The sequence below is a fragment of the Aspergillus tubingensis genome (assembly GCF_013340325.1).
Source record: "Aspergillus tubingensis WU-2223L DNA, scaffold_13, whole genome shotgun sequence".
Taxonomy (NCBI): domain Eukaryota; kingdom Fungi; phylum Ascomycota; class Eurotiomycetes; order Eurotiales; family Aspergillaceae; genus Aspergillus; species Aspergillus tubingensis.
The window spans coordinates 678,546-700,884 of record NW_023336287.1 but is presented as its reverse complement, the minus strand read 5'-3'; the positions used below and the strand labels follow the sequence as shown (position 1 = coordinate 700,884).

The 22,339-nt window shown below is 50.4% G+C and overlaps 7 protein-coding genes across 7 annotated transcripts; 2 read left to right on the top strand and 5 right to left on the bottom strand.

Annotated features, from left to right (window-relative positions):
- Positions 1-195: 195 nt before the first annotated feature.
- On the top strand, positions 196-2,025 carry AtWU_10535 (RNA binding protein; the record flags this gene model as incomplete). Its single annotated transcript, XM_035505639.1, has 1 exon — positions 196-2,025. One exon carries the CDS (start codon positions 196-198, stop codon positions 2,023-2,025), a length of 1,830 nt encoding a protein of 609 aa, XP_035361532.1.
- A 1,560-nt stretch (positions 2,026-3,585) lies between these two features.
- On the top strand, positions 3,586-5,014 carry AtWU_10534 (mitochondrial 37S ribosomal protein mS45; the record flags this gene model as incomplete). Its single annotated transcript, XM_035505638.1, has 2 exons — positions 3,586-4,083; positions 4,346-5,014. 2 exons carry the CDS (start codon positions 3,586-3,588, stop codon positions 5,012-5,014), a joined length of 1,167 nt encoding a protein of 388 aa, XP_035361531.1.
- A 1,104-nt stretch (positions 5,015-6,118) lies between these two features.
- Positions 6,119-8,969, bottom strand: AtWU_10533 (response regulator; the record flags this gene model as incomplete). Its single annotated transcript, XM_035505637.1, has 3 exons — positions 6,119-6,505; positions 6,577-7,253; positions 7,331-8,969. The coding sequence occupies 3 exons, from the start codon at positions 8,967-8,969 to the stop codon at positions 6,119-6,121; spliced, it is 2,703 nt and encodes a 900-aa protein (XP_035361530.1).
- Positions 8,970-10,417: 1,448 nt separating this feature from the next.
- Positions 10,418-11,808, bottom strand: AtWU_10532 (PQ-loop repeat-containing protein; the record flags this gene model as incomplete). The annotated part of the gene is made up of 8 exons (XM_035505636.1): positions 10,418-10,685; positions 10,753-10,801; positions 10,861-10,917; positions 10,971-11,100; positions 11,156-11,246; positions 11,336-11,421; positions 11,492-11,526; positions 11,637-11,808. 8 exons carry the CDS (start codon positions 11,806-11,808, stop codon positions 10,418-10,420), a joined length of 888 nt encoding a protein of 295 aa, XP_035361529.1.
- Positions 11,809-13,025: 1,217 nt separating this feature from the next.
- Positions 13,026-14,079, bottom strand: sho1 (osmosensor SHO1; the record flags this gene model as incomplete). The annotated part of the gene is made up of 4 exons (XM_035505635.1): positions 13,026-13,544; positions 13,607-13,729; positions 13,789-13,944; positions 14,011-14,079. 4 exons carry the CDS (start codon positions 14,077-14,079, stop codon positions 13,026-13,028), a joined length of 867 nt encoding a protein of 288 aa, XP_035361528.1.
- A 3,735-nt stretch (positions 14,080-17,814) lies between these two features.
- AtWU_10530 (putative nuclear distribution protein RO10) lies at positions 17,815-18,532 on the bottom strand (the record flags this gene model as incomplete). Its single annotated transcript, XM_035505634.1, has 2 exons — positions 17,815-18,221; positions 18,301-18,532. 2 exons carry the CDS (start codon positions 18,530-18,532, stop codon positions 17,815-17,817), a joined length of 639 nt encoding a protein of 212 aa, XP_035361527.1.
- Positions 18,533-18,888: 356 nt separating this feature from the next.
- AtWU_10529 (uncharacterized protein) lies at positions 18,889-21,622 on the bottom strand (the record flags this gene model as incomplete). Its single annotated transcript, XM_035505633.1, has 8 exons — positions 18,889-19,101; positions 19,162-19,263; positions 19,324-19,763; positions 19,821-21,035; positions 21,094-21,237; positions 21,308-21,341; positions 21,410-21,478; positions 21,536-21,622. 8 exons carry the CDS (start codon positions 21,620-21,622, stop codon positions 18,889-18,891), a joined length of 2,304 nt encoding a protein of 767 aa, XP_035361526.1.
- Between the last annotated feature and the right edge of the window lie 717 nt (positions 21,623-22,339).

Here is a 22,339-nt window from a genome sequence, read left to right as displayed (position 1 = left end):
AATCTGGTTGATATACCATTTTACATTTTCTACTTGTTCCTGACACTCCTCTGGCTGAGCCCCTCCAGCCTCTGTCCCATCTGTCATCCGGTTGCCTCCCGCACTCCCTTACCTTCTTGGAGGAGCCCGTGCTCCCGTCCGCTCGTGGGGTTAATCGATCGAGTCAGACGCTTTTAGAATTTCGGTCCGTGAGGCATGAGTGGCAGTTCGAATCAGTCAACCCGTACGAGTCCAGGCTCCTACAGCACTACTCAGCGCACGCCCTCGGTCTCTTCGGGCGCGTCGCCTACCCACCAGCCGCTTTCGGCCTCTCAAGCGCCCGCGACGGCCCAGAATGCGATGTCGACCGACGTGTACAATACGCCCGCATCGCAGGCACCAACTTCGTTAGGTCCTTCGTTTACCTACCCTTTCTCCCCGATCGGCCCCTCTTCCACTTTTGACAACGTTTCCTCATCTGCTATGCGTCTGGGCGACTCGGATCGGTCGGCGCAGGGCCTGAATGGCTTTATCCGACCGACAAATGGAACAGGTGGCGGCGCGATCCTTATGCGCAAACTCCCGCGCAACACCAGTCGCGATGCTCTGCGCAGCATGCTCCTCTTTGCCAAAGATTTTGTGGATGCCGACTTCGTGCCTTCCGACGCTCCGGAGGACAACGGATACTTGTGTGCGGTCGCGCGCTTCAGCACCCTGGCTGCTGCGGAAGAAGCACGAGCACTTCTCGACGGCAAACCGAATTCGAAGAACGACGCCACCATGATTGTGGAAATGTTTTACGGCTCAGTTGGTTCCTCCTTGGTGCCCAGACGAAACACGATTGACCACACCGCGACTCGGGGCTTGCTGGGACATGTTAATGGAGGTTTACCGCGACAGTCGTCGCGCTTCAACGGGACTTTCCAGACCTTAGAGAAGTTGAACGCGACCACTGCTACCTCTGGTGATACCCTGCCCCCATCTGAACCTGGCTCCCGTCTCCACAGTCTCTTCTCCCCCCAGTCCCCGATCGGCAACGGCGTTCCCGAGCTCCCGCGAGTCAGTGGCAAATCGATGATTGATCAGGATATTGATGAAGATACTGGAGAGCTGCTCAAGGATCCCGTGGGCTATGCCGAAAACGGGCATTCGTCTTCTGTCTCTGTCCCTAGACGTTCCACGAACCCTCAGATTCTGGGTAACCAGTTTGCCAACATGTCTTTGGGTGGCAATCTCAATTCCCCTCCACTACCGAATTACAACCAAGGAGGAAACGCGCATGTCGGCGTTCCAAACCCTCCATCGACCTTTCCACAACCGATGAACAATAACATCGGGACGGGCCATGTGTTCCCTTATGGTAATCCGCATGTACCTCGCCATAGTCTCCCTGCAGCCAATCCGAACGACATGAACCCTCCATGCAATACATTATACGTGGGGAACTTACCCCCCGATACCTCCGAGGAAGAGCTGAAGGCTCTGTTCTCTAAGCAGCGTGGATACAAGCGTTTGTGCTTCCGAAACAAACAGAATGGGCCGATGTGCTTCGTGGAATTTGACGACGTGGGCACCGCTGGCAAAGCCCTGAACGAGTTGTATGGCGTGAAGTTATCCAACAGCATCAAGACCGGCATCCGTCTAAGCTTCTCGAAGAACCCCCTCGGGGTCCGATCAGGACAGCCTGGCTCCATGAGCGCGTCTAATGCCATGGCCTCTCAAGGCGGTGTGCCTGGGGGTAGCAGTCTCGGTGGAATGCATAACCACATGTTTTCGACGGTCAGTGGACCGCCACCGGGCCTGTCTGCGCCTCCAGGCTTGGTCCCTCCCGTGGCAGTTAGGAGCAACGGTGCCATGCATCCCTCCGGGAGTCCAAATGCACCATTGCCCAACAACGGTACTTTCAATGCCAATTCGGGACTTGGAATTCGGACAAATCCGATGAACGCAATGGTGTCCCCGCCACCTCAGCTCACCGGCGGAGCTTCGGGGCCCAATGTGGGTGGCTACAATTCCTACTACCCGGATTATATGATGGGTCGGTAGGAAGGTGCACGTTTCTGTGGAGATAATGTCCGACATGCTTGATGATCACTGGGCTACCTGGCGCATTGGGGGTTGTTATTGTTTCTATTTCATGAGCTAGATCAGCATTTGGAGGCTCGCCTTCCTCCTGGGAGTAAGGACCACGGGGCTCTCGCTTTTTCAGCTTTGCTTTCTGTGATTGTATTCCATTCGTTTGCTGTGCACTCCGATAGCATGGGATCAGGGGCGCTGTTATTATACATGTTGTGTTTGTTGTTTTTTCTTTTCTTGGGTGGGAGACATTGCATTTGTGCGCGTATGGGTTTCTCTTTAATACGTCCAGGAGCCCGTGTGGATTTTCATTGCCAACTTCGCTTGTTTCACTTGCCCTGTCGTCATGTTTGCACTACCTTCATACCCTGTGCCGTGTTGTTGCGTTATCTATTCAGATGTTTTCCTAATAGTTGCTTTCTCTGCCTTTCCTTCCTATGAGAGGGGAGGCTTCGATTGCCTGTCCGTTCTTCTCCGTTCTTCTGTGCGTGCTATTGTCTACATGTGGGAAATTGCCGATCGTTTTGCTTGATTAAACCTTTCAGCCCTTCGTTTGACCCCCTCAATCACGCAGGATGGGAGAAGGATGCGTTGGCCGAGACCAGAACGCCAGAGATCACGGAAATCCCAGAGGGAAATCCTTTGTACTGGATCTTGTTTGAGCTACCGACCACCCTCCCGTGTTGTGATACATTGTTTGCAGCCTTCATCTGGACAACAGCTAATCATTGTGCGGGGCGTTTACCTGGGTACCTATACACTTGAGATACATTTCTGGGACGTCATCTATCTGTCTTACTCTGATCATTGGGCAAGGGGTGTATCCCAAGGCATGTGTTGGCTGCTGCTGGCCGCCTGGGATTGTAGCGCATTGTTCCGTCCCTTATTCGCATCGTGTTTTGCAGCGTTGTTGCTCTTCCGTCATTGCTTGGGTTACATGGGAGTCATGGAGGCTATTACTACCCTATTTATTTCTTCGTCACCTTTGCTAGTCTTGATTCTTCTATTTATTCCCTTTGCCGGGGGGGATCTGTTGATGAGCGGGAAATTACCCTGGAAAAGAGGCGTGTTGAATTTGCTTCCCTTCTTTTAACTTCGCGGGAAATTGCTCTACATGTACCAGCTTCAACAATGGAATTGCACCGGTCATTCACTTAAGAACATTTGACAGTCATAAACCTGGAGGGAGAAAGTTCGTAGTTCCTGTTGGGAGCCCGTGGGGAATGAAGCCGAAGCCAATAGTGAGGATTGCTGGCGGGACCGTCCAGAGCTTTCTCCCCAATTGGGCCAAGCGCCGCACCACCGGTAGCTTCACGTGACCACCACCGCGCCGAAAAGTTTCTTCCTTTTCTTCCGTCGAGTTCGTGCCTTTCTTTCCATCCTGAACCTCCATATCATCCACCCTCCTCCTTCCCCTCCTCCACTAAACTCCCTACCCCGTCAATTGGATTGCTTCTACTCGGAATCTGGTCCATTGTCGTCAGATATCCTTGTACTCTTACCCACTCACCCCCTGTCCCCTTGAACAACATGGCACCCCGAATACAGAACTCGGTCGTCTCCAACTCTCTCCTCCCTTACCTTTCCACATCATCTACCTCATCCTCCTCCACATACCTTCCCAGGCTAGCTACCACATGCCCTTCATCACATGAGTCATGGCGTTCGTGTCGGTCATTTTCGTCCACGCCGGCCCCTCAAACTACTAGACGTCGCAGAGAGATGTTTGCGTGGCTCAACACCGACGCAGCTAAGTTGAGAACCCATACTCCAGGCTCAACAAACTACCTCATCCGGACCAATCCCAAACTCAAGGATTCGCCGGTTGTCGAGAGCAGAGTTTTCCCGGCAAATCCTGCCTACCGCTCAGAGAGCATTCTCAGTGAGGAGCTGCGGACGGAGATCTACAACCGGGTAGTAATAAATAAAAAGAGTGTGCGTGCTGTCAGTGTCGAGCTGAAGGTCGACATGAGGAGAGTCGCTGCTGTAGTCCGGCTGGTCGAGTTAGAAAAGCGGATGGAGAAACAGGTATGTTTACAGATCCTTCCAAGTCATCACCAATGCGTTCCCCCTCCTACCCTCCTGCCTTTCAATGCGGACATACCCGCGGTGTGCAATGATGAGAAAAATTATAAATTCGATTAGTCTTTATGACCCAGTTGACTGGGAATGGTTACAACGCCTATTTTTCTGATATACACCGATTCTCTCTTGTTGTTTTTACTATCACAAGCTCTGATCATGCTGCCTGTACTTTGGTCGAACGCAACTAACAGACTTGTTGTTTCAGGGTAAACCATTGGCTGTGCCCTACGCTCGTGCAATTCATGAAATGATTCCCGTAACGCCTCCCGAGCAGGCCCATGAAGAAATCAACGACCTCCCCGTCCACCGCCTCACCAACCCTCAAATCTTCTATCCCGTCTCTGAGTCCCGCCAATTCAACCGTGTTGACGCTGGCCGTGTCTTCTCCGCTGCCCCGGCTTTAGAACACAAGCAGCTCGCCAAGGATGTTGCTAATCCCTCTGAGGCCATCAGCCGGGTTACTCAGAACCCCTCGCGTATCGAGCTCGTCGGCAAGGGCGATGAGGAGCATCAGGTCCTCCAGGCAGCGGACGTGCGTATTCCGCACCCGCACATGGTCACAAGTACCCGTGACATAAATGAGGTGCCTAATGAGATTCGCCAACACCCCAAGCTCTACAAGGCTCGCCTCAGGACGCAAGACGCTGCCGATCAGGAGCGCAAGCGTCTCGCCCAGGAGCGTAAGGAGAAGCAAACGCAGCGTGTGCAGCCCGAGGATTCTCGCTTCGAGTTCCGTATCAACGACGTTGTCGTCAGCCAGGAAACCACCGGCAAGGATGGTCGCAACGCTCGCGCTCCTGGTCGCAGATACGGTGTCCCCAGCTACGACCGGAAGAAGGGCCAGGTCAAGATCCCCACCCGTGTGGAGGTCTAAGCTTGCACATCTTGACCTTGGATTACACGCCCTTCTTTCTTCGTCAATCATGTTTATTTCCTCCCCAATGACATGAAAGATCCCTCCTTGTATAGCCCATCCATCTCGCAGCGCGGTATGGATGGTGGATGTATTTGTATGCCCCTCTTGGTTGCCTTGTATTTCAGCTGTACGATACAGTCCTTTTCGACTGGTTGATCGATTGATATTCAACTTTTTTTTTTTTTTCGAGGAGCTTGTTCGGTTACTACCCCCACCCATTTTTATCTTTTTATTTCCTCTTCTACTTGGAAGCCATGAATATGTATCTATAGCCCTTTTACTATTATTTATCACCTACCTACCTCTCTTCGAACCGGATACTTCAATACTACACTACATATAAGAGTTGAACAAGATATCTATGTCTTTAATGGCTGTTTGTTTCACAATATGATCGATACACGATTTCAGTAAGAATAACAAAATGAAAGAAAAATAAGTTACATAGTGATATATAGTTCAAGGAGGGCAAAACCACCCATCCAATCGACAAAATGATCTATGTACATCAAGAGCAACTCTACGAAGCAGACACAAGACACAAGAGACAGAAGGCCAAGTCCCTCCAAAGGCGGCATACATGTAGATGCATAAAGATGATAAGAATGATAGCAGGAAAACGACAAAAACGACATCTCGATTCGTATGCGTGAGTATGCCACCTCTTCCATCCCTTGCCCCTTTCCCAAAGCAACCAACCATGGAAAAAAATATATCAGAGACGCCTGTGAAGTTGGAAATTGATCACGAACGAACAAACAAAGGGAATGAAGTGTATGACAACCGCGTCCGGGGTGGGGGGGCCGCGGACACCAGGAAGGCAAAGGAGCATAATAAGAAGAAAATAAGATCGACGATTGGCTATGCTGGGTATCCATTGGAAGACGCAAAATAGCGGAAAATGCGGTTTTGGAGATGAGATGAAATGAGAGAGGTAGAGTGAGAGATAGAAGATCAAACATGCACGTGATGTGCTCAATCACACAGGCGCGCAGCAGTCTGACAATCGGTCGATGTGATATTATCCCCATTAGGAGGACAATTGCATAGCATGAGGATCAACTAGAGTGCATCGAGATCTGCAGGCCCGTCTGGAACAGGGACTGATGTTACAGGACTGGCAGGTGAGTCCAAGCCCTCGCCGCTACCGCTGCCGGAAGAGTCTTCGGGTGTAACGTCGATGGGTTTAGGGAAACTGGGGGTTTTGCGGTCCTTCTTGGTGGCTCCTTGACTCAAAGTAGAGGATGGTGAGAGAGGTATAACAGGGGACTGTTTCCGCGAAACTCCGTCTCCGCCAGTTTGCATGGGACTCGTATGGCCATCAGACGTGGGCGAAGGCTGAGTGTCATCGGCGTAACCGCGCCATTTGCGCCAGCCTTCAAAGTCGATCAAGGCTTGCATGCAGCCCCATTCTGTCACTTTCTGCTCCAGCCATTCAAAGCGAACCGGCTTCGCAATATGTTAGCATGTTGCGATAGAAGCGCGAAAATGAACGATAGTCCGAGAAAATATATGCTTACCTTGGTCAAAAAGTCGTTGCAGCCAGCTGCAAGAGCCTCATGACGATCGCTCTGCAGACTGCTCGCGGTCAGGGCTACAATAATGACGGGACTCTTAAACAGAGACAGATCGTGTAATGTATCCTCTGCCTTCAGAGGTTCCCGACTGCCCGCAATTGCCGAGGGCGAGGCCGCATTGGCAGTGGCAGCGCTCGACCGCCCGTCAGCAGTCTTGGGAAACACACCGATACCGTTCAGGCGTTCGAGCCTGCGGATCTCCTTGGTCGCATCCAGGCCGTTCATGACGGGCAATTGGATGTCCATCAAGACAAGATGAAAACCACCCTGGCGCCACTTGTTCACCGCCTCTTCACCGTTCGCCGCGCACTTCCAGCGGACGCTGAGACGTTTCATAAAAGCTTCCAAGAGACGTTGGTTGATGTTATTATCCTCTACGATCAAGACGTTGATGGGCGGTACCGTGCCCTCGATGAGGCCTCCAAAGACCCCGCTTAATGCCTGTGCTGCGCTGGTCTTCTTCGGCTTCGCGGAGGATGTGGAGGGACGTGGACGCGGGGATGCCCCGCGTGCTGGAGGGGTAAGAGATTTGGCCTGAGGGGATTCTGGCGGCGGGCCTGGCGGAGTAGGGATGGACGGAGCAGGCTGCGGAGGGATACTGCTGGGAACGATCCCGGAGTCTACTCCCAAAGTTAGCAAGCTTCTTAGCAGTTGCAGGCGACGTCTTGTAGCTCGTTAAGATTTAGAGTTGACCAACCTTTCGCTGTTGGCGCCTGATTGAGGATGGTGGGTGAGTTGGTGGCATGGCGAGTCAGGGGCGGCCGACGGGGATGTCGAGTCCCGCGACTCCCTGGAGAAGGCAGCGGAGGGGCCATTCCTGTCGTCAGTATTGATATCGATGGGGCAGGATGAGCATTAACACTGGCGGACGAGGTTGACGGATGTGTCGGCGGCGTGGGAACACTGGGATTCGCCGGCATGAGCGGAAAGTACTCGCCATGCTCGCCCGGCTCGGAATGATGGTGGTTGTAGTATACTGAATGGCGTGGAGAAGGTTTTGGAGTGCGACGCGAAGGGATATCGATAATCAAAGCTTCCTCGATAGCTTGACCACCCGGGTAATATGTGTCCACCACGCTTGCCAGCGGCTCCTCGGGGCTTAGCATGCGATCAGGAGTAGCCTGCCTATTCGATCCATCTCGCGGAGTAATGCGAATGACAATATCGGGGGCATCGAAGGTTCTGCCAAGCGAGTTCGAGTACTTCAAGATCACCTGGTCCCGTAGCTCGTCCACCAAAGAATCGAGCGAGATGGGGACCAAGGTGGCCGATCCGCCTGGCCGCTTGACCCAGATCTTGCGAGACATGCCTGTACTGTAGGTGGCGGAGCGACCGTTACCGTTAGTCTCAGGCTCTGCGGTCAAACCAGGATCCAACAGGCTGTTGATCAGGTGTTGATGAGACGGGGCCAGCAGCGACTGACGACGGGAGCCTAGACTGGGACGTTTTGGGAAGGAAGGAGCGGGAGTATGGTTGGAGGAGGATTGAAATTCTGGTTCGACCGACGGAATCTCCGCAACGACATCCAACACGGGCAACTGCGGCTCCGCGACCGTAGGCCCCAGGCGATCGGAGCCTTGAGTTTGGCCAAACTGAAAAGAGGCTGAAAGAACACCACGATCAGAGACAGGGAGAGGAGGGGTAGGAGAAGGCGAAGGGAGCAGATCTGGCGATAGAGTTGTCGGGGGTGGGGAAAGGACGTGCTCGGAAAAGGGACCGTGACTGTGACGCCTGCAGGGCGCGGGGCGAACACGATCGCAAGAAGTCGTCGCGTCCAATTGCTGACGCTGGGGGGAAGCACTGGGACCAGCACCGGCACTGGCACCTGGAGGAACGAGGAGCGAGTGCCGTTGTCCCTCACGTTGTTCCGCGACCGGTTCGGGGGGAGAGGAGGATTTCGACTTGAAGTTGCAGTTCTCCAACTTCTCGACCTGCTTTTCTTCCTCCTCCAACGATCCCCTCGACCGCCCGCCTTTCGAGCCAATCACCGATGTCCGCCTCCCTTCAGCTGCACTCGCCCGATCGTCCTCCTCTTCTGGCCTCTCCTCCTTCTCCTCCTCCTCCTCCTCCTCCTCCTCCTCCTTCTTCTTCAGCTTCAAGGCTTGGGGCACAGCCTGTAATGATACCGCACGCCGGTTGGAACTGATGGGTCGCGATGGGGGACAATCCGCGATCGAATCGTCCAATTGTCCCGGGGCGCAACTCTGTTGGGCGTGGGCATTATGGGGATTGTTCTCGGCAATAATGTCGCTGGTGGCGGCGGGAACGGACGATGTTGACGACGATCGCCGCAATAACAGCTTTGCCTTGAGCTTGGCCCAACGACGGTCTGGCATCGTGCAACTGCATAAAATTGTCCCTCAATTCCCCGTGTGACAGGTCGATGGTCCTTTTCAAGTCTGCCTCCTTTTGCTACCGCAATGCAGAGGAGAGAAAAGAAGCGGACAATCAGCAGCTGACGAGATAGAAGCCCCAAAAAGAAAAGATAACGAGAAGCAAGAAAAAGCAAAAGATGATACACCCCCAAAAATAAATAAAAGATGGTGAAAGGAACGACACGCGGGAAAGGTCAGTGAACCCTCCGCCGGTCCAAATGGCATCCAAGCATGAAGGAGAGACGGGGGAAATGTGCAGCAAACAATGGGCCACTCGGCATGGCTCGATCCAAAGGAGCAGTACTAAAGTATGGAGTAGATGGGGAAGAAGATGGTAGTAGATACGATATTGAAAAGAAGGAGGGGGCGAGACTAGAAAAGTAAACTAAAAAAATGAACGACGGCAGAGACGCGGCCGGATGGATCGGGGGAGAAAAAGGAAAGGTGGATGAGGAAGACAAGGAGAGCGAGGGAGGGACAAGAGGACTGTGCTGTTGTGCAATACAGAAATAGTATAGCGACAGTAATCAAGATGGAGAGAAGTGGATAGCTTGAAAGATGACCACAAGAGAGGAGGAGGAGGGGGTGGGAAAGGGAAACAGCCGTTCTAGACTGGGATTGAGGAGAGGGGATGCGCTAACAGCCAAATAAAACAATCAAAGGCAAATAATCATGATAAAATAGATGATAATAATGACAAAATGACAAAATGACAATGACAATGGACCACTACACCCAAGACAGCATCAGAATGATTATCATCATCCACAACCTTTAATATTACTTACTCCATCCAGTTCGAGAACTTACAACAAAAGTCAGGGGAACCCGGAATAGAAAACCAAAAAAGAGCTCGGTTTTATTTTTTCTAACCCACGCTTGGACCCGTAAAAGCACCGGGCTTCCCTTGCCATTTAAATAAGTGTCAATTAAATAATAATCTCAGCTCAAACCCTCCAAAAAAGACTTAAGTCTAGGTAACTTTCAACGCAACCCAACGGCAGGCGCAAAGGTTTGTTGTCCGCGTTCAATTGCATGACTAGCGACATCCCAAAGGCAAACTAAGATCCCTTAGCACCGTCCAGCTGCCACGGCGCACATGCATCTCTGTCCAGCGGCCTGTCCGCAACATTCTCGCTGCGTTTCAGGCCCAGAAAATGGGTCTCGATGCATGACTATCTATCTATCTATCCATTACCTTCCTTTTCCTTTTTTCTTATGTAGTAGTAGTTGCCTCGCATCTTTCGGACCGTTGGGCGGGTCTCGGGTCGAGATGCCATATCTCAGATCTGTACTCCGTAGTAGTGTAAGTTAAGTAAGTACTTTATAGTAAAAAGTACTGAATCGGCGAATGGCAGATGCACCCGCAGCGCCTATCACCTGCCACCCATTATCCGCTGCCACGGATTTCAGGCATCGGCATCATTTCCCTCCGAAATGCTTTGCGTTACTTTTGGCTCCGAAGACTGCTGCTGCTGCAGCTGCACAGGGCTGTTGTTCCTTCGGTGATGAGAAATGATCCCATCTTTCTTATTATCCTGAGGCGTTTCGCCCTGATTTCGCTCCTCCAGCACTTCATCGATGCTTCTGCCAGATGCCCTGGCTTCCTTGCGTACTGCGCGGTATCGAATCCGCCAGATGATATGGCTTGCATATATTCCTGCTTCGAGGACAACCCTATAAGTCACCCACCCGGGTCAGCCAGTCCACAACTAGTACAAACCCGTATATCCATCCAACTTACACGAGAATGTACATGATCCCTCCGAGAATATCGAACGATCCCTGGGCAGCTAAAAAACTATCGTTAGACCTCACATGATACTAATGTTCCATGCCAGTGCAAGCGAACCTAAAGCGAACAGCGAGAACAGTCCTCCCAGGGTATCAATGGACAAGAACACCCAGTCTACAGACAATCAGTAATGCATCAATCCCGATAAGACACAACTAAATACTTACTGAACCCAATTACCCGACCATCTCTCTTCCACAGTTCAAAATACGGCGGCACAAGCCCAGATGCTAGTAGAATTGCCGCAACGACTCCAACCACCAGGTCCGGCCAGGTCACACCCTTATTATATGGTATCTGAACAACGACATAATCAGCCCCAGTTCGAACCCAGGAAGTTGCGGAAACAAACCCTCAACGTGAGAATCAACAACGTCTCAATCCCACCGAACAACATCGCCGTACCCACAACTAACGACGTTGCCTTGAGACAAGTATAACTACTATAGTAATCACACACGAGAAACATTAACAACCTCCCAAGCCAAACCCCATTCCACCAACAATATCAAAAGAAACAAAGACCACATACTGATTATAATATAATATCTGCCCCCAACTCACCAGCGAAAAGAAGCCAAAAATCTGCGGCTGGATCTGCAGCGGTAAATTGACCTCCTGCGAGCGCCCTCATTAGCTGCCTTACGTCAAACTAAGTAGATCAAACACCAAAAACCATGTTACTCACCTGCAAAACCATGTAAGCACCCATCGGCACGGCACCTGTTCAACAAAGCATTAACTCATCAGGTCAATCTTCCATCCCATACTATGCAGGCTATGCAATCACAAAAGCGCAGAAATCCAACATGGAGTTTGTTCGAAAAACGCACAAGAAGCCCACAAAAGCATCATCAAAGGCGGAAACCCATCGGTTTTCTTCCGTCGCCAATTATACCAGATCTGAGGAATCAGCTGGATGCACCAGAGGACAGTGCCAATCGTGCCTAGGACATAGGAGGCACCCGTGATGTTGCCGTCATCACTTTCGCTACTCGCAGTCATAATGCAGTGAGTGGTAAGTAGTAGTGCATAACAATTAGAGACCGATATCGGCGTGTAGTATATGCGAAACGACAGAAGTAGCAATGGGATATATAGTCAATATAGTAAGTAATGTATATACAAAAGAAGGAGAAGAAGAGGTATCCTAAGAAAAAAAAAAAAAACAGTTAAAGAATCACTACTACCATCATCACCGCTTCCTCTGCAGACTTATCAAGCGTAAACGCTCGAGCGAAATAAAGCCTGAAGAATTAGATTGTCCGGGGCAAGTTCCGCCGTCAGTGGGTGGGCAAAGAACCGTCTAGTCTACTTAGTACTAACTACTTATCCGCTGGGTCTGATAGCGGAGGGGGATAGGGGAAAGGGGCATATCATTGGACAGAGCGGGGGAGATGGAGAAAGCAAGAAGCACCGAAACTAGGACGAGACGGGTAAATCAGAGGAGAATTCAGGGAGAAAAAAGTTCTAGACGGGGACTGGGCTCGGGCGGAGTACTCGGGAACGGGTGGATGAATAGTTCCAAGGAACACAACATGTCTGGATGGGCCGCTCCACGATGCGGGACTGCGAGAGATAATGGGCGCTGGATGCAGCGGTTTTTCTGATACCTCATGTCGGCCAGCAGGGAAGTCAATCGCTCGACGCACGTGGTCGCGGAATAAGATCGGTCAATGGAAGTTTACTTAATTTCTATATATTTATCCTGCTTATCTACCACCATTTCAATGCAGGAGATCGAATGCGACCTGTCTAATTTGACTTGTGCGACGTATCGTTCATTTATGATGAACAGTCAAGAGGTGAGAAGATAGCATAGCATTTAAACACGGACTCATTTCCAATAGTAACACGAAAGAGATATAACCGTCAAGGATGAGGGTGCTTCTGGGCATGATCAAAACAGATCCGAAGGCCATACATAACATATCAACAGCACAAATTCCCGCTGAAGGAGTCGGGGAGCACACATAATTCAAATATGCCAACACGCACAACAAAACGAAGAGAAATGTCTCTAGTGAACGACAAATAAACCAACAGAATACACAGGGCCATCAAAACGTAACATGACTTCGCGAACCAGAATCACGCCGAGTGATACTACTCGAAGGGTATCAAAAACTGATTTTTCTCTCGCGACAAAATAGCGAGAACCATGACAGACCAGAAAGACAGAAGAAGGAAAGGACGTGACACCGTGGGTTGCTCTGCATCGATCACAGCAAGATCAGGTAGTTGGATGGAGCAATACCGGTCTCTCCGGTGGCCTTCCTGGCCTGCCACCATCTACCGCTCACATCGGACACCTCCAAAATCTCATGCTTGGTGAAACTGATCTCATTGGCGTCTTCGGGGTTGGCCTCATACGAATAGATGGCCTTCGCACGGTACGGATATTCCGTTGGCTGGGGAACCTCATCTGGTGTGCCATTGTTAGGCAGGTTCGTGGCGGACGGGTTGCCGAAGCGGGGCTGCGAGGAGCTGCGGTGTTCGGAGCCAGGGGCTCCACCGGGGTAGCCCGACACGGGGGAAGAAGTCTCGAAGCCATTGAGTTGAGCGGAGGTGTACATCTGCGGGGGTTGGCTGGATGTCGTCTCGGGTCTATTGCCGAAGGCGGTTGACATAGGCCTGCCATTTCCATACGAGCCAGCACCTTCCTTCTGAAGGGCGAACGAATCGATGAAGCCGCGATGCGAAGCCTGGGGGCTAGATCCGAAGTAGAATATCCAAATGATCTGCATCAAAGGTAAGTCACGTACTGCCTAGTGGGTCTGTGTCCGAGCTTGTTATCACTTACAATAACCATAGCCAAAAGAATGAACCCAGCACCGGCAGCTTGCGATGCGGCGCTGTTCGCATAGACTAACGAATTGATGGAGATTGTTGTAATAACAAGACCAGCGGAAAGATACCCCACGATCTGCCAAAGTCAGTACGAAGGGTTGTCGAAAGATTGGGTCAGAAGGAATGGCGACATACCGCTATGTTGTAGACGGTACCAGTATCGGTGCCGAAGACAAGCGCCATGCCAGCAATGCAGCAAAAGGAGTAAGCAACAGCCCACCACGAATAGGTGGGGTATCCGCCATGTACGCCAGTGACAATGGACGAGATGAATGCGATCAACCAAGCCAACTAAACGAAGAAAAGGTCATTAGCCGTGAGCCCGAGCCTTCGCACCAGAATGGATTGAAATCATACAATTGAGATGGACGTGGTCGCGAGCGCAAAAGGGTCGCCCAGAATATTGCTGGCTCTGAAGCGCGCCATTTTTCGTGGAGGCTCAGGATAGGTATATGGCTTCTGGAAGGAGGGGGAACGCGAAGAGTAAGCCACCATGAATGTGGTTCGAACGAGGTCGCGGAAAGTGATATAGAAGCGTCCGGAATGGGATGATGCTGTTCAAGACGCGATGCGACGATGACTGTGAAGGCCCCGATGGTGTATATGGATAGTAGCAGAGAAGGTCCTTCTATGCTTTTAATTTGTCGAGTCAATTGACGATTTAGGTCGGATGTGATCTGAGAATGGGAAATCCGTCGAGTGTGGCAATGAGCGTGAGATCCGACCAAGGTGGAAGAAAGTGTCCGACTACAGAGCAATTAGCCAGGTGCTCAGGTGGGCGAACGTGTATGATCAAGGAACATGCAAGTTGATCGACGGCGCACGGAGGACATCGTGAGGAACGACAACAACGCGATCCCCAAGGAGCCTCATGCAGGGAACAGGACAGAAAGGTAAAGCGGATGAGTGCGACCAAAACTCGGAATAAGATTTAGAGGAACAAGAATAAGGATCGACGCATCACATACTTCTGAGACAGACAGGTTAAATGAATGTGGAATGGCTGAGGGTCGGCGAAAGGGGAGGAAGAGAAGCAGTGGCACCGATCGTCTCAAACCGGCGGAGTAATCGAAGGAGGGATCGAGGAACAAGTGCTCGGAGAGGTTGGCTTGGGTTGGTGTTCAGACAAGCCCACGGAATGCCCCTTGCAGAAGCACGAAGAGAAACAGCAGCACCAGGCTGGAGAAGAACGGATAATGATGAAACGTTAGTGTCGAAAAGAGGCGGATGGAGAAGCAGAGGAATGAATCAAGAGAAGCGGGAGACGGAGGAGAAAAAAAAGAGGGGAAAAGAGGGAAAGAAACAAAAGGTGATAGATGAAATAGAGATAATAAAGATGATGGGGGGGGAGGGGTGAACGAGTGAAACGAGTGGGAAAGGGAACGAAAAGTCGATGGGGTAGACAAGCCGACCGGATAGAGGAGAAGGGAAGGATGAGAGAAAGAGAGGAATGGGAACGGCTGGAGATGGAGAAAGGCGAAGCCCAAATCTGGAGGGAGCCGTGAGCGAGGCCTACTTAGTTCCAGGTTCGAGGTCCGGAAAAAGGAGATGATGGATGGGTGGGTGGATGGGATGGATGGATAGTGGATGGGAATGGGGACAATTGGGTGGAAGGGGAAAGGGAAAACAAATGGGATCGAGTTTCAGAGCGACGGTGCCTGGCCCGAGTGGCCCACGCGAACCGCAGAAAGACAGTACTTACCCTCAGGCACTGTCTTTTTGGGGGCCCCCCCTGGGTTTAGTGCGTGGCCTGCAACGTATGGCAGTTTGACATACATCTATCTGTCTATCTATCTAACTAAACTAATAGTTCTATTTCTATTATTCTGTTTACCTAGTTCATCAGACCGTAGATAACTACTTTAGTTAGTCTACCAATTAACAATTGGGTACTACTAGGGTGGTTTTCTCTGCCGTTACTATTCTTATAGTAACTCGGAGGATGTTCCAGGGAAGGGGGGAAAGAACCGGGCTGTGAAGGATGACGACTGTCCTGTAGGTAAACTAAGTATTTACTCCGGACTTACAGTAAGTAGTATCTGCTGTCATTTCGTTAATCACAAGTTGTAATTATTTTTATTATTATGTTTCTCAATTACGGTCGCATTAATCTCAATGGGTGAATACATTAAATGAAAGGATACTTAAGCTCAGCTTTAGTACGTCGTCCCTTTCATTGAGATTTTCAAGAAAGCCTAGACTAGACTTCACAAGAACAATGATTCTAGTTTAATTGGCATGTGCACGTCAAACAATTTCAATTTTAATAATTCATCCCGTTAGACAAAAAAGTAAAATTAATTTCCACGGGCCTTCTCATTCCCCTCTCACTACTACCACTTCGGTTACTACTAGTAGGTAGTGTCAGTGTGTCTTTTTTTTTTACCCCCCGGGAGAGAGAAATACTAATGAGATCGATGCATTTTCCTTATGAAAACTGGGTCCCGGCCTAACCCGCTTTGAGGCGGCACGACACGCAAACTCCGGCCATGATTGTTGTTTGATTAGTCGATTTCCCGGAGGGCCTCGTCGCCCCTCTTTTAGTGCCGGTGGTGGATTCTCTTCGTCCATTCTGGCCCCTGGAAAGGCTGAGGCTGAGTTGTGGCTCTCGTGGCGGCGTCGATGGCCTGTGGGTTGTCCACCGTTTTGAACAGTTGGTTTGGTCGCTGAGACCTGCGAAATTTAGTAGTTACTACTGCAGTAGTCCAAATACATAACGAGATCATTGGTAGCGATGTACGTACAACATGGCTCAGTGAGGATTTATCCAACATTCTTATACCATACAACCAACGGTTTCTTTCTAGAAAAAAAAGCCTCTCTAAATTAAGCCTTACCCTGACTGCCACGATTCCAACCCTGCTGATCATGTTGCTATTGCTGCTGCTTACGCCCCAGGTGATCCTGGGAATAAATGATGATAGTGTTCTTTCCCTTCGGTAGTTGGTTATTTTGGGGATAACATGACTCGTATGGAACACTGGTCCAATCTTGGTTTAATTCTAGCATAGCACTCATTATTACTCACTACATAACTAATTAAGCAGGAATGAATTCATCACCACACATAGTTGCAAAGGTACCAAATTATCATCATCATCATCATCATTCAAATCTCAGACTGCAAGGCTTAGACCTGCAGATACTCCCTATCGGACTGTTGCTGACCAGCCAGCCCATCACAAACAACCTTGTGTAAACACACAGTATCAATACCATACATAGTAAGCAAGTGAGACATACTGGCTGTGCCCGACACAGTAAGAAAATCACGAGTTACCTAGGTACAATTATAGCATTTCTTATACCTCGTATCACACTCAAACACAGACACACATCTGATCACGAGTTCATCCTGTGCTCTTTCCCCTCCATCAAAACAATACCTCGTACACACACATATAAGGTAAGCCAAACAAAGAATATTCCACGACGTGTTCTCCTTCTCACCACAATCACAATCACAACGCACTCCCATGCTCCTCATGCAAGGATCGCGCTCATGAGACAGACATAAAAGTACCCGGTCGGGATTCTTCCCCGTGGGTCTTCTTCGTCTCTAATATGTACCATGTATGTACTCCGTAAGGTAAGGTGACTTGCTGTGTCCTTGAAATGAGCAGGTACCTTTTACTTTCAGCACTCAGCAGGTATTGTAGATACCCACTAACTACACACGGATCACTGTGACTACTAGTAGATATAGGGACATGCGCCGTTCTTCCTTCCGGGTTCCGGCGTGGTCGATCAGTTCTGCCGGGAGTCCAGATCCTCTCCGTGCGTCGTCGGTATACTGCAGCCCCGGCTGCCGGTCTTTGTTTGATGGACCCCCGAAAGGAGCAAGATCAAGGGCCGGTCGGTCTGTTTCATATCCAAATGGATGAAAGAAAAGAAAGGACTGATGAGTTCCAACGGCTTTACCGTCCATTCAGTGGTCGTTGCCACACAAGACGATGTCTCTCAATGGATGAATGGATCGTTCGTCTACATACAGTAGAAGAATGATTTACTTACTACAAACCACTCTCCTCTATAACGACCACCCTTAACTTAACCATGACCAGAACAAACAAAGAGGTATCATATCACATCACAAGCCAAGCACGCTAAAAGAACATGGGAACCAGAACCCGAAGAAAAAAAAAAGCAACTGCCTCATTCTCACAACTCCTTCGCTCGCCGCTCCCTCACCACTTCCTCCCGTTTGACCTCCCTTTCCACATCCTCCAGTCTTCCTTCCCATTCGGCCCAGCATTCACCGCCACTAACCAGCGCCACTTCGTACCATCGCTGCAAGACTCGAGCAGACCGCACACGTAGCTCGGAGATTTGTTTTGCCTGGTCCTCCTGAGTTCGCGCCAACTGGTCCAGTCGTGGCTGGAGCTGGATAAGCGACGCTGAAGTCTCGGCGTCCGGGATGGGGAGGTCATTCAACGAAGTAAGTCGGGACGCGGTTTCGGGGAATGCAGAAGCGTAGGATAGGACGATCGAGGCGAGGTTCTGTGTCGATAGATTCTCAGGGAGTGATTTGGAAGGTGTTTGGCGGAAGAGGTCGGGGAAGCGGTCGTCTGGACGAAAATACTTAGTTTAGCTATTGATCCACCCCCTACGTACACGATTCATCAGATGTAAGAAGGTCATTCATACGGAGACTCAGGACATCTCTGACGGCCGGGATGTTTCTGCTCAGCTTTTCCAGGTCCCTCTCTAGGCGAAGAAGACGGCGCGAGACGCTGTCATCGAGAGATGCGGGCTTTGCGGGCGGCGTGGGATTGCCCGTCCAGTTTGCATCGCCGGTCAAGAGGTATGTGAGGCGCCGTAGACGGGTCTCGAGGAGCTCAATTGTGGCACCGGCGACCGCGTCGTTTTCGAGGGTCATTGTGTAGGTTGCTTAGTAGAGGGGTTGGTTTCCCTGTTCGGACAATGTTGCTGGAACCACGGTTCTCGAATCTCGATGCTAAGGGGAGACGGCGTCGTTTGGGGGGTGGACAATGCAAACGTGACATACAACATCAACAAACGGCACGTGGGGGAGCCCATTATTTAGTCCCAAACAATGGTCAAACAAAACCCTGTTGATCCTAATCCGTCGCTCAGCCTTAAGTTGCTTCTCATTTGACATTCCAAGCGCTATATTCTAATTATGCCAGGTTCTAGATCTCGATTGCGGGACGCCTAGGTATCTAGTCTAAATGACAATAATTACGGATCAACTTAAGACTTCAGCCCTGGGTGTCATGTCGCCTTGTCGTCGACTTGGTCCCACATCGCGTCGGCATTCTGCGAAGGTTGCACAGGTCCAGCTGTGCTACTTCGGCTGAGCAAAGGGCGTCCGCCTCTTTCCTCCATTTCCTGCCCCCGGCCCGCTCCCTCGTCAAATGATGGAACCTGGTAGTCAAACACGTTCACCATTGGCGTCGTACGACCTTCCTGTTGGTTGAGCGGTTCCTGTTAGATGTGTCAGCACATAATGTCCTGAGGTTTCAGCTATGCCTCCTGGGAACTGACAGAAGCACTCAATGCACGGTTCTGGCGGCCAGATTGGGTCCTAGTACTATCTGCTTCCTGACATTCGGCCTCAAATGCTTGATTGTCCAAGTGCACAAATTTCTGTAATGACTGCTGTTAGTTCCAGCCACTCTTGCCTCCAATTAGTAGACGTTGCCTTACCTGAAGTTGACTGGGAGCTGGCTCTTCCGGCACGTTCATTGCATTGTTATTGGCGTAGACAAGCAAGACATTCTTAGATTCTTCGCGGGCCGCTCGAAGGACCTCAATCTCCCTGACCTTGCGAGCGGTATACCCAATGACGTCGGAGTTGTGCAGAGCTGCATCGCCTTCTGAGCTTGTTCCAGCCTGGCGATTCTTCGCATCGTCGGTCGAAAAGCTGATCCGCCACCATTGGTACTCGTCATCGGCTGAGGTAGCGCATCCATTCGTGGAGCCTTCCGACACACGGCGCTTTAGGACATAAGTCACATGTGGCTCAGTACACACGCCTCGCAGTGTGTACTTGTGATGTGGTAATTCGCCCGAAGAAGAAGCTTCAGTGAGGATTTTAGAATAGCTCCGGAGGCTTTCCATAGCATCCTGCTTCTTAGTCTCCAGCTCTGTTTCAGGGACCAGTTAGCGCTGAGTGGCAATCATACGGGTCTTCGGGATGTTACCTTTGAGCTTGGCTTCTATTTTACAGGATATCGCTTTCAGCTCATCAGCCACCCTCTGTGCCTCTGCATTCGCCGTCTCTGGAGTAAAGGCAGTCGTTTCATTTGACAAGCTCTTGGGCAGTGTCGAGGAAACCGCAGCAGCAGCTTTTTCCAGCGTCTCTCTAGAGGTCAGTCCTTGACGAATGACCGACTTAGATGTTGAGAAGCGATTCATCAAGCCCTCTAGTCTGAAGATTTTTTCGTAGATCTGGAGCCTTTGCGCACGGAACTCCCGCGCGAGATCTCGGTTGGCCGCAAGATACCGATCAGGATAGAAAACTGCAGGGATCTTCACATCAACGGGTTTATTAGAGCCTTCCAGCTTGATTGTGAAGACCTCTGCGACGTGTTCTAGCCATACGTCGTCAAGATCTTCGCCCGGCCTGTCGGACCACATGGTGTGGTCGATAACATCATAGAGAGTCTGACCATGCTCTTGCTCCACGTAGGAATCTAGTAAGAAGAACTCTTTATCCAATGGTGTGTCATAAATCGAAAGAGGTCGCTTATATGCAGTTGACGAGAATATGGTCGCCAATTGATTGTCTGGGTCTGCCCGGACTGCAGCTTCTTGCCACGATTCCAAAAATCTAGCCGCGCTGCCCTCCGAGTCGTAACTGGACATGCTTTTCAGGTTGGCTAATGCATCAGCACTTCCAAAGGCGCGATCGGTAGTGTCCAAAAATGCTGCCACACGCTGGGCTTCGTATATAATATCATCCCATTCAGTATCACCGTCCTGCGCGTCATCAATAGTGACAATCTTAGGAAGTGTAATCGACTGGCCGTTCCACCACTGTGGATCTTTTCCATAGTCTGTGAGAAGTCGGTTCCTGAGCAGAAGAGCTTCTCTCGCCAGAGGAATTGAATGAAGGATCGTCAATAGTCCACCCAGGTACATGTTGTCATGGGATGGTCGTATGAAGGCCGGTTCACCATCTTTCCTCCTCCGCTCCGCTGGATCGGGGCTTATGATAATTTCACGAGAGGTAGAATTGAACAACGTCATTGCCCAGGCGCCTTCATCATAGTGGTCACGAGTAGCTCGACCAAATTTCGCTTCATTCGTTGTGACACCCGTCTCTTGCTGTCCGAGATTTTGATTCAAAGACATGGCCATAGCTTGTTGCAGTTCCCGCTCCTCTTGCTCGGCCAAGGATAAGCCCTTGTTGGCGTCTGCGTGAAGCGGGGTTAGCCTAGCAGGAAATCAGGCAGTCCCTCAGTGTGCCCTCACCGTTAGCAGTCTGTGTTGATGCAGGTGCGCTATGCTGATATTCAGAACCAGATGCCTGTTCACTCGAGTTTAGGGCTGATGGCGGGCGTGAAGGAGCGGTGATCGAGGAACCGGGGGCCGGGTCGGCGTGTTCGATCTGGAACGCTTCATCAAGGCACATCTGTCAGTACTAACTCAAATACACATCACTCTGACGAAAGAGATACAATCATACCAGGAACGGCAGAATCATTTTGGTATCCGATATTCTATATCGACATATGTCTGACAATCAGTCGCTGCTCCCAACACATCGTGCGCAGTTTCAGGACGTCACCTGCGTCTGAGGGCCCGTGGGGTCTTCAAAATAGGCATTTATGGCTTGGTTCGAGTTTAAGTTATTCGCCTACAATCCGATCTAGTCAGTTAAACTGCAATGGTCCCAACTTAAATCAATGTTCACCTTGAGAAAGCTTATTGCCTGTTCGCGGGTTGAGCTGGTGAAGCTCACGAAGTTCGCAATAGCTTCCTCCGTTGGTTCGGAGGCCATGTCGGAGCCTCCCCGTCTCAATCCCACCGGCTGGAGCAGGTCGCCCTTGCTATAACCAAATAAGTAGAAGCGCCCGATAATAAATTCAACAGACCAAGTGAGGGCGACTTCCAAAACCGGTCACAGTGCGAAAGCCAGATGTAGCTGATGGTGGAGGATTGTTCGAATCGATCGGGAGAGCTTCCCCACCACATGACATGCGGCTGCCAAGCCCCGGATAGCCAGACGCATTGCCTGCAGCAAACATGCGTCACGAATTCACTAGATAAATCCTAAGCGAATGCTACACAATCCATCTACGTGAATATCATATAATCTTCTATCACAATCATGTACTACTACTAGAAACAGTGCTTGAGTGCAGATTGCAATATTTTTAACGGCGAATAAGCTAGGGTTTCGCCTAAGCCGACAGCAGTCCTCCTTCTGAGATCCTCGGTAGCACTGCAAATAGCGGACTGATTTGTGTACTTGTTCACTAGTCAGTAATTGACGATGCTCATTAATAGGCATATGACATGCCTAAATATTCAGCGCATGTTCTAGTCAAGTAATACCTTATGTCAAAGGGGTCATGCACTTTGTCACGTTAGGTATATATATATATATTAAGGACATCGACCTCTTTTAACTACTTACTAGTACTAATATTCGCATGGTGATAATCAGGCTGCATCTGCTGCTACTACTTATATGGTATAACAGTACTATCCTGAT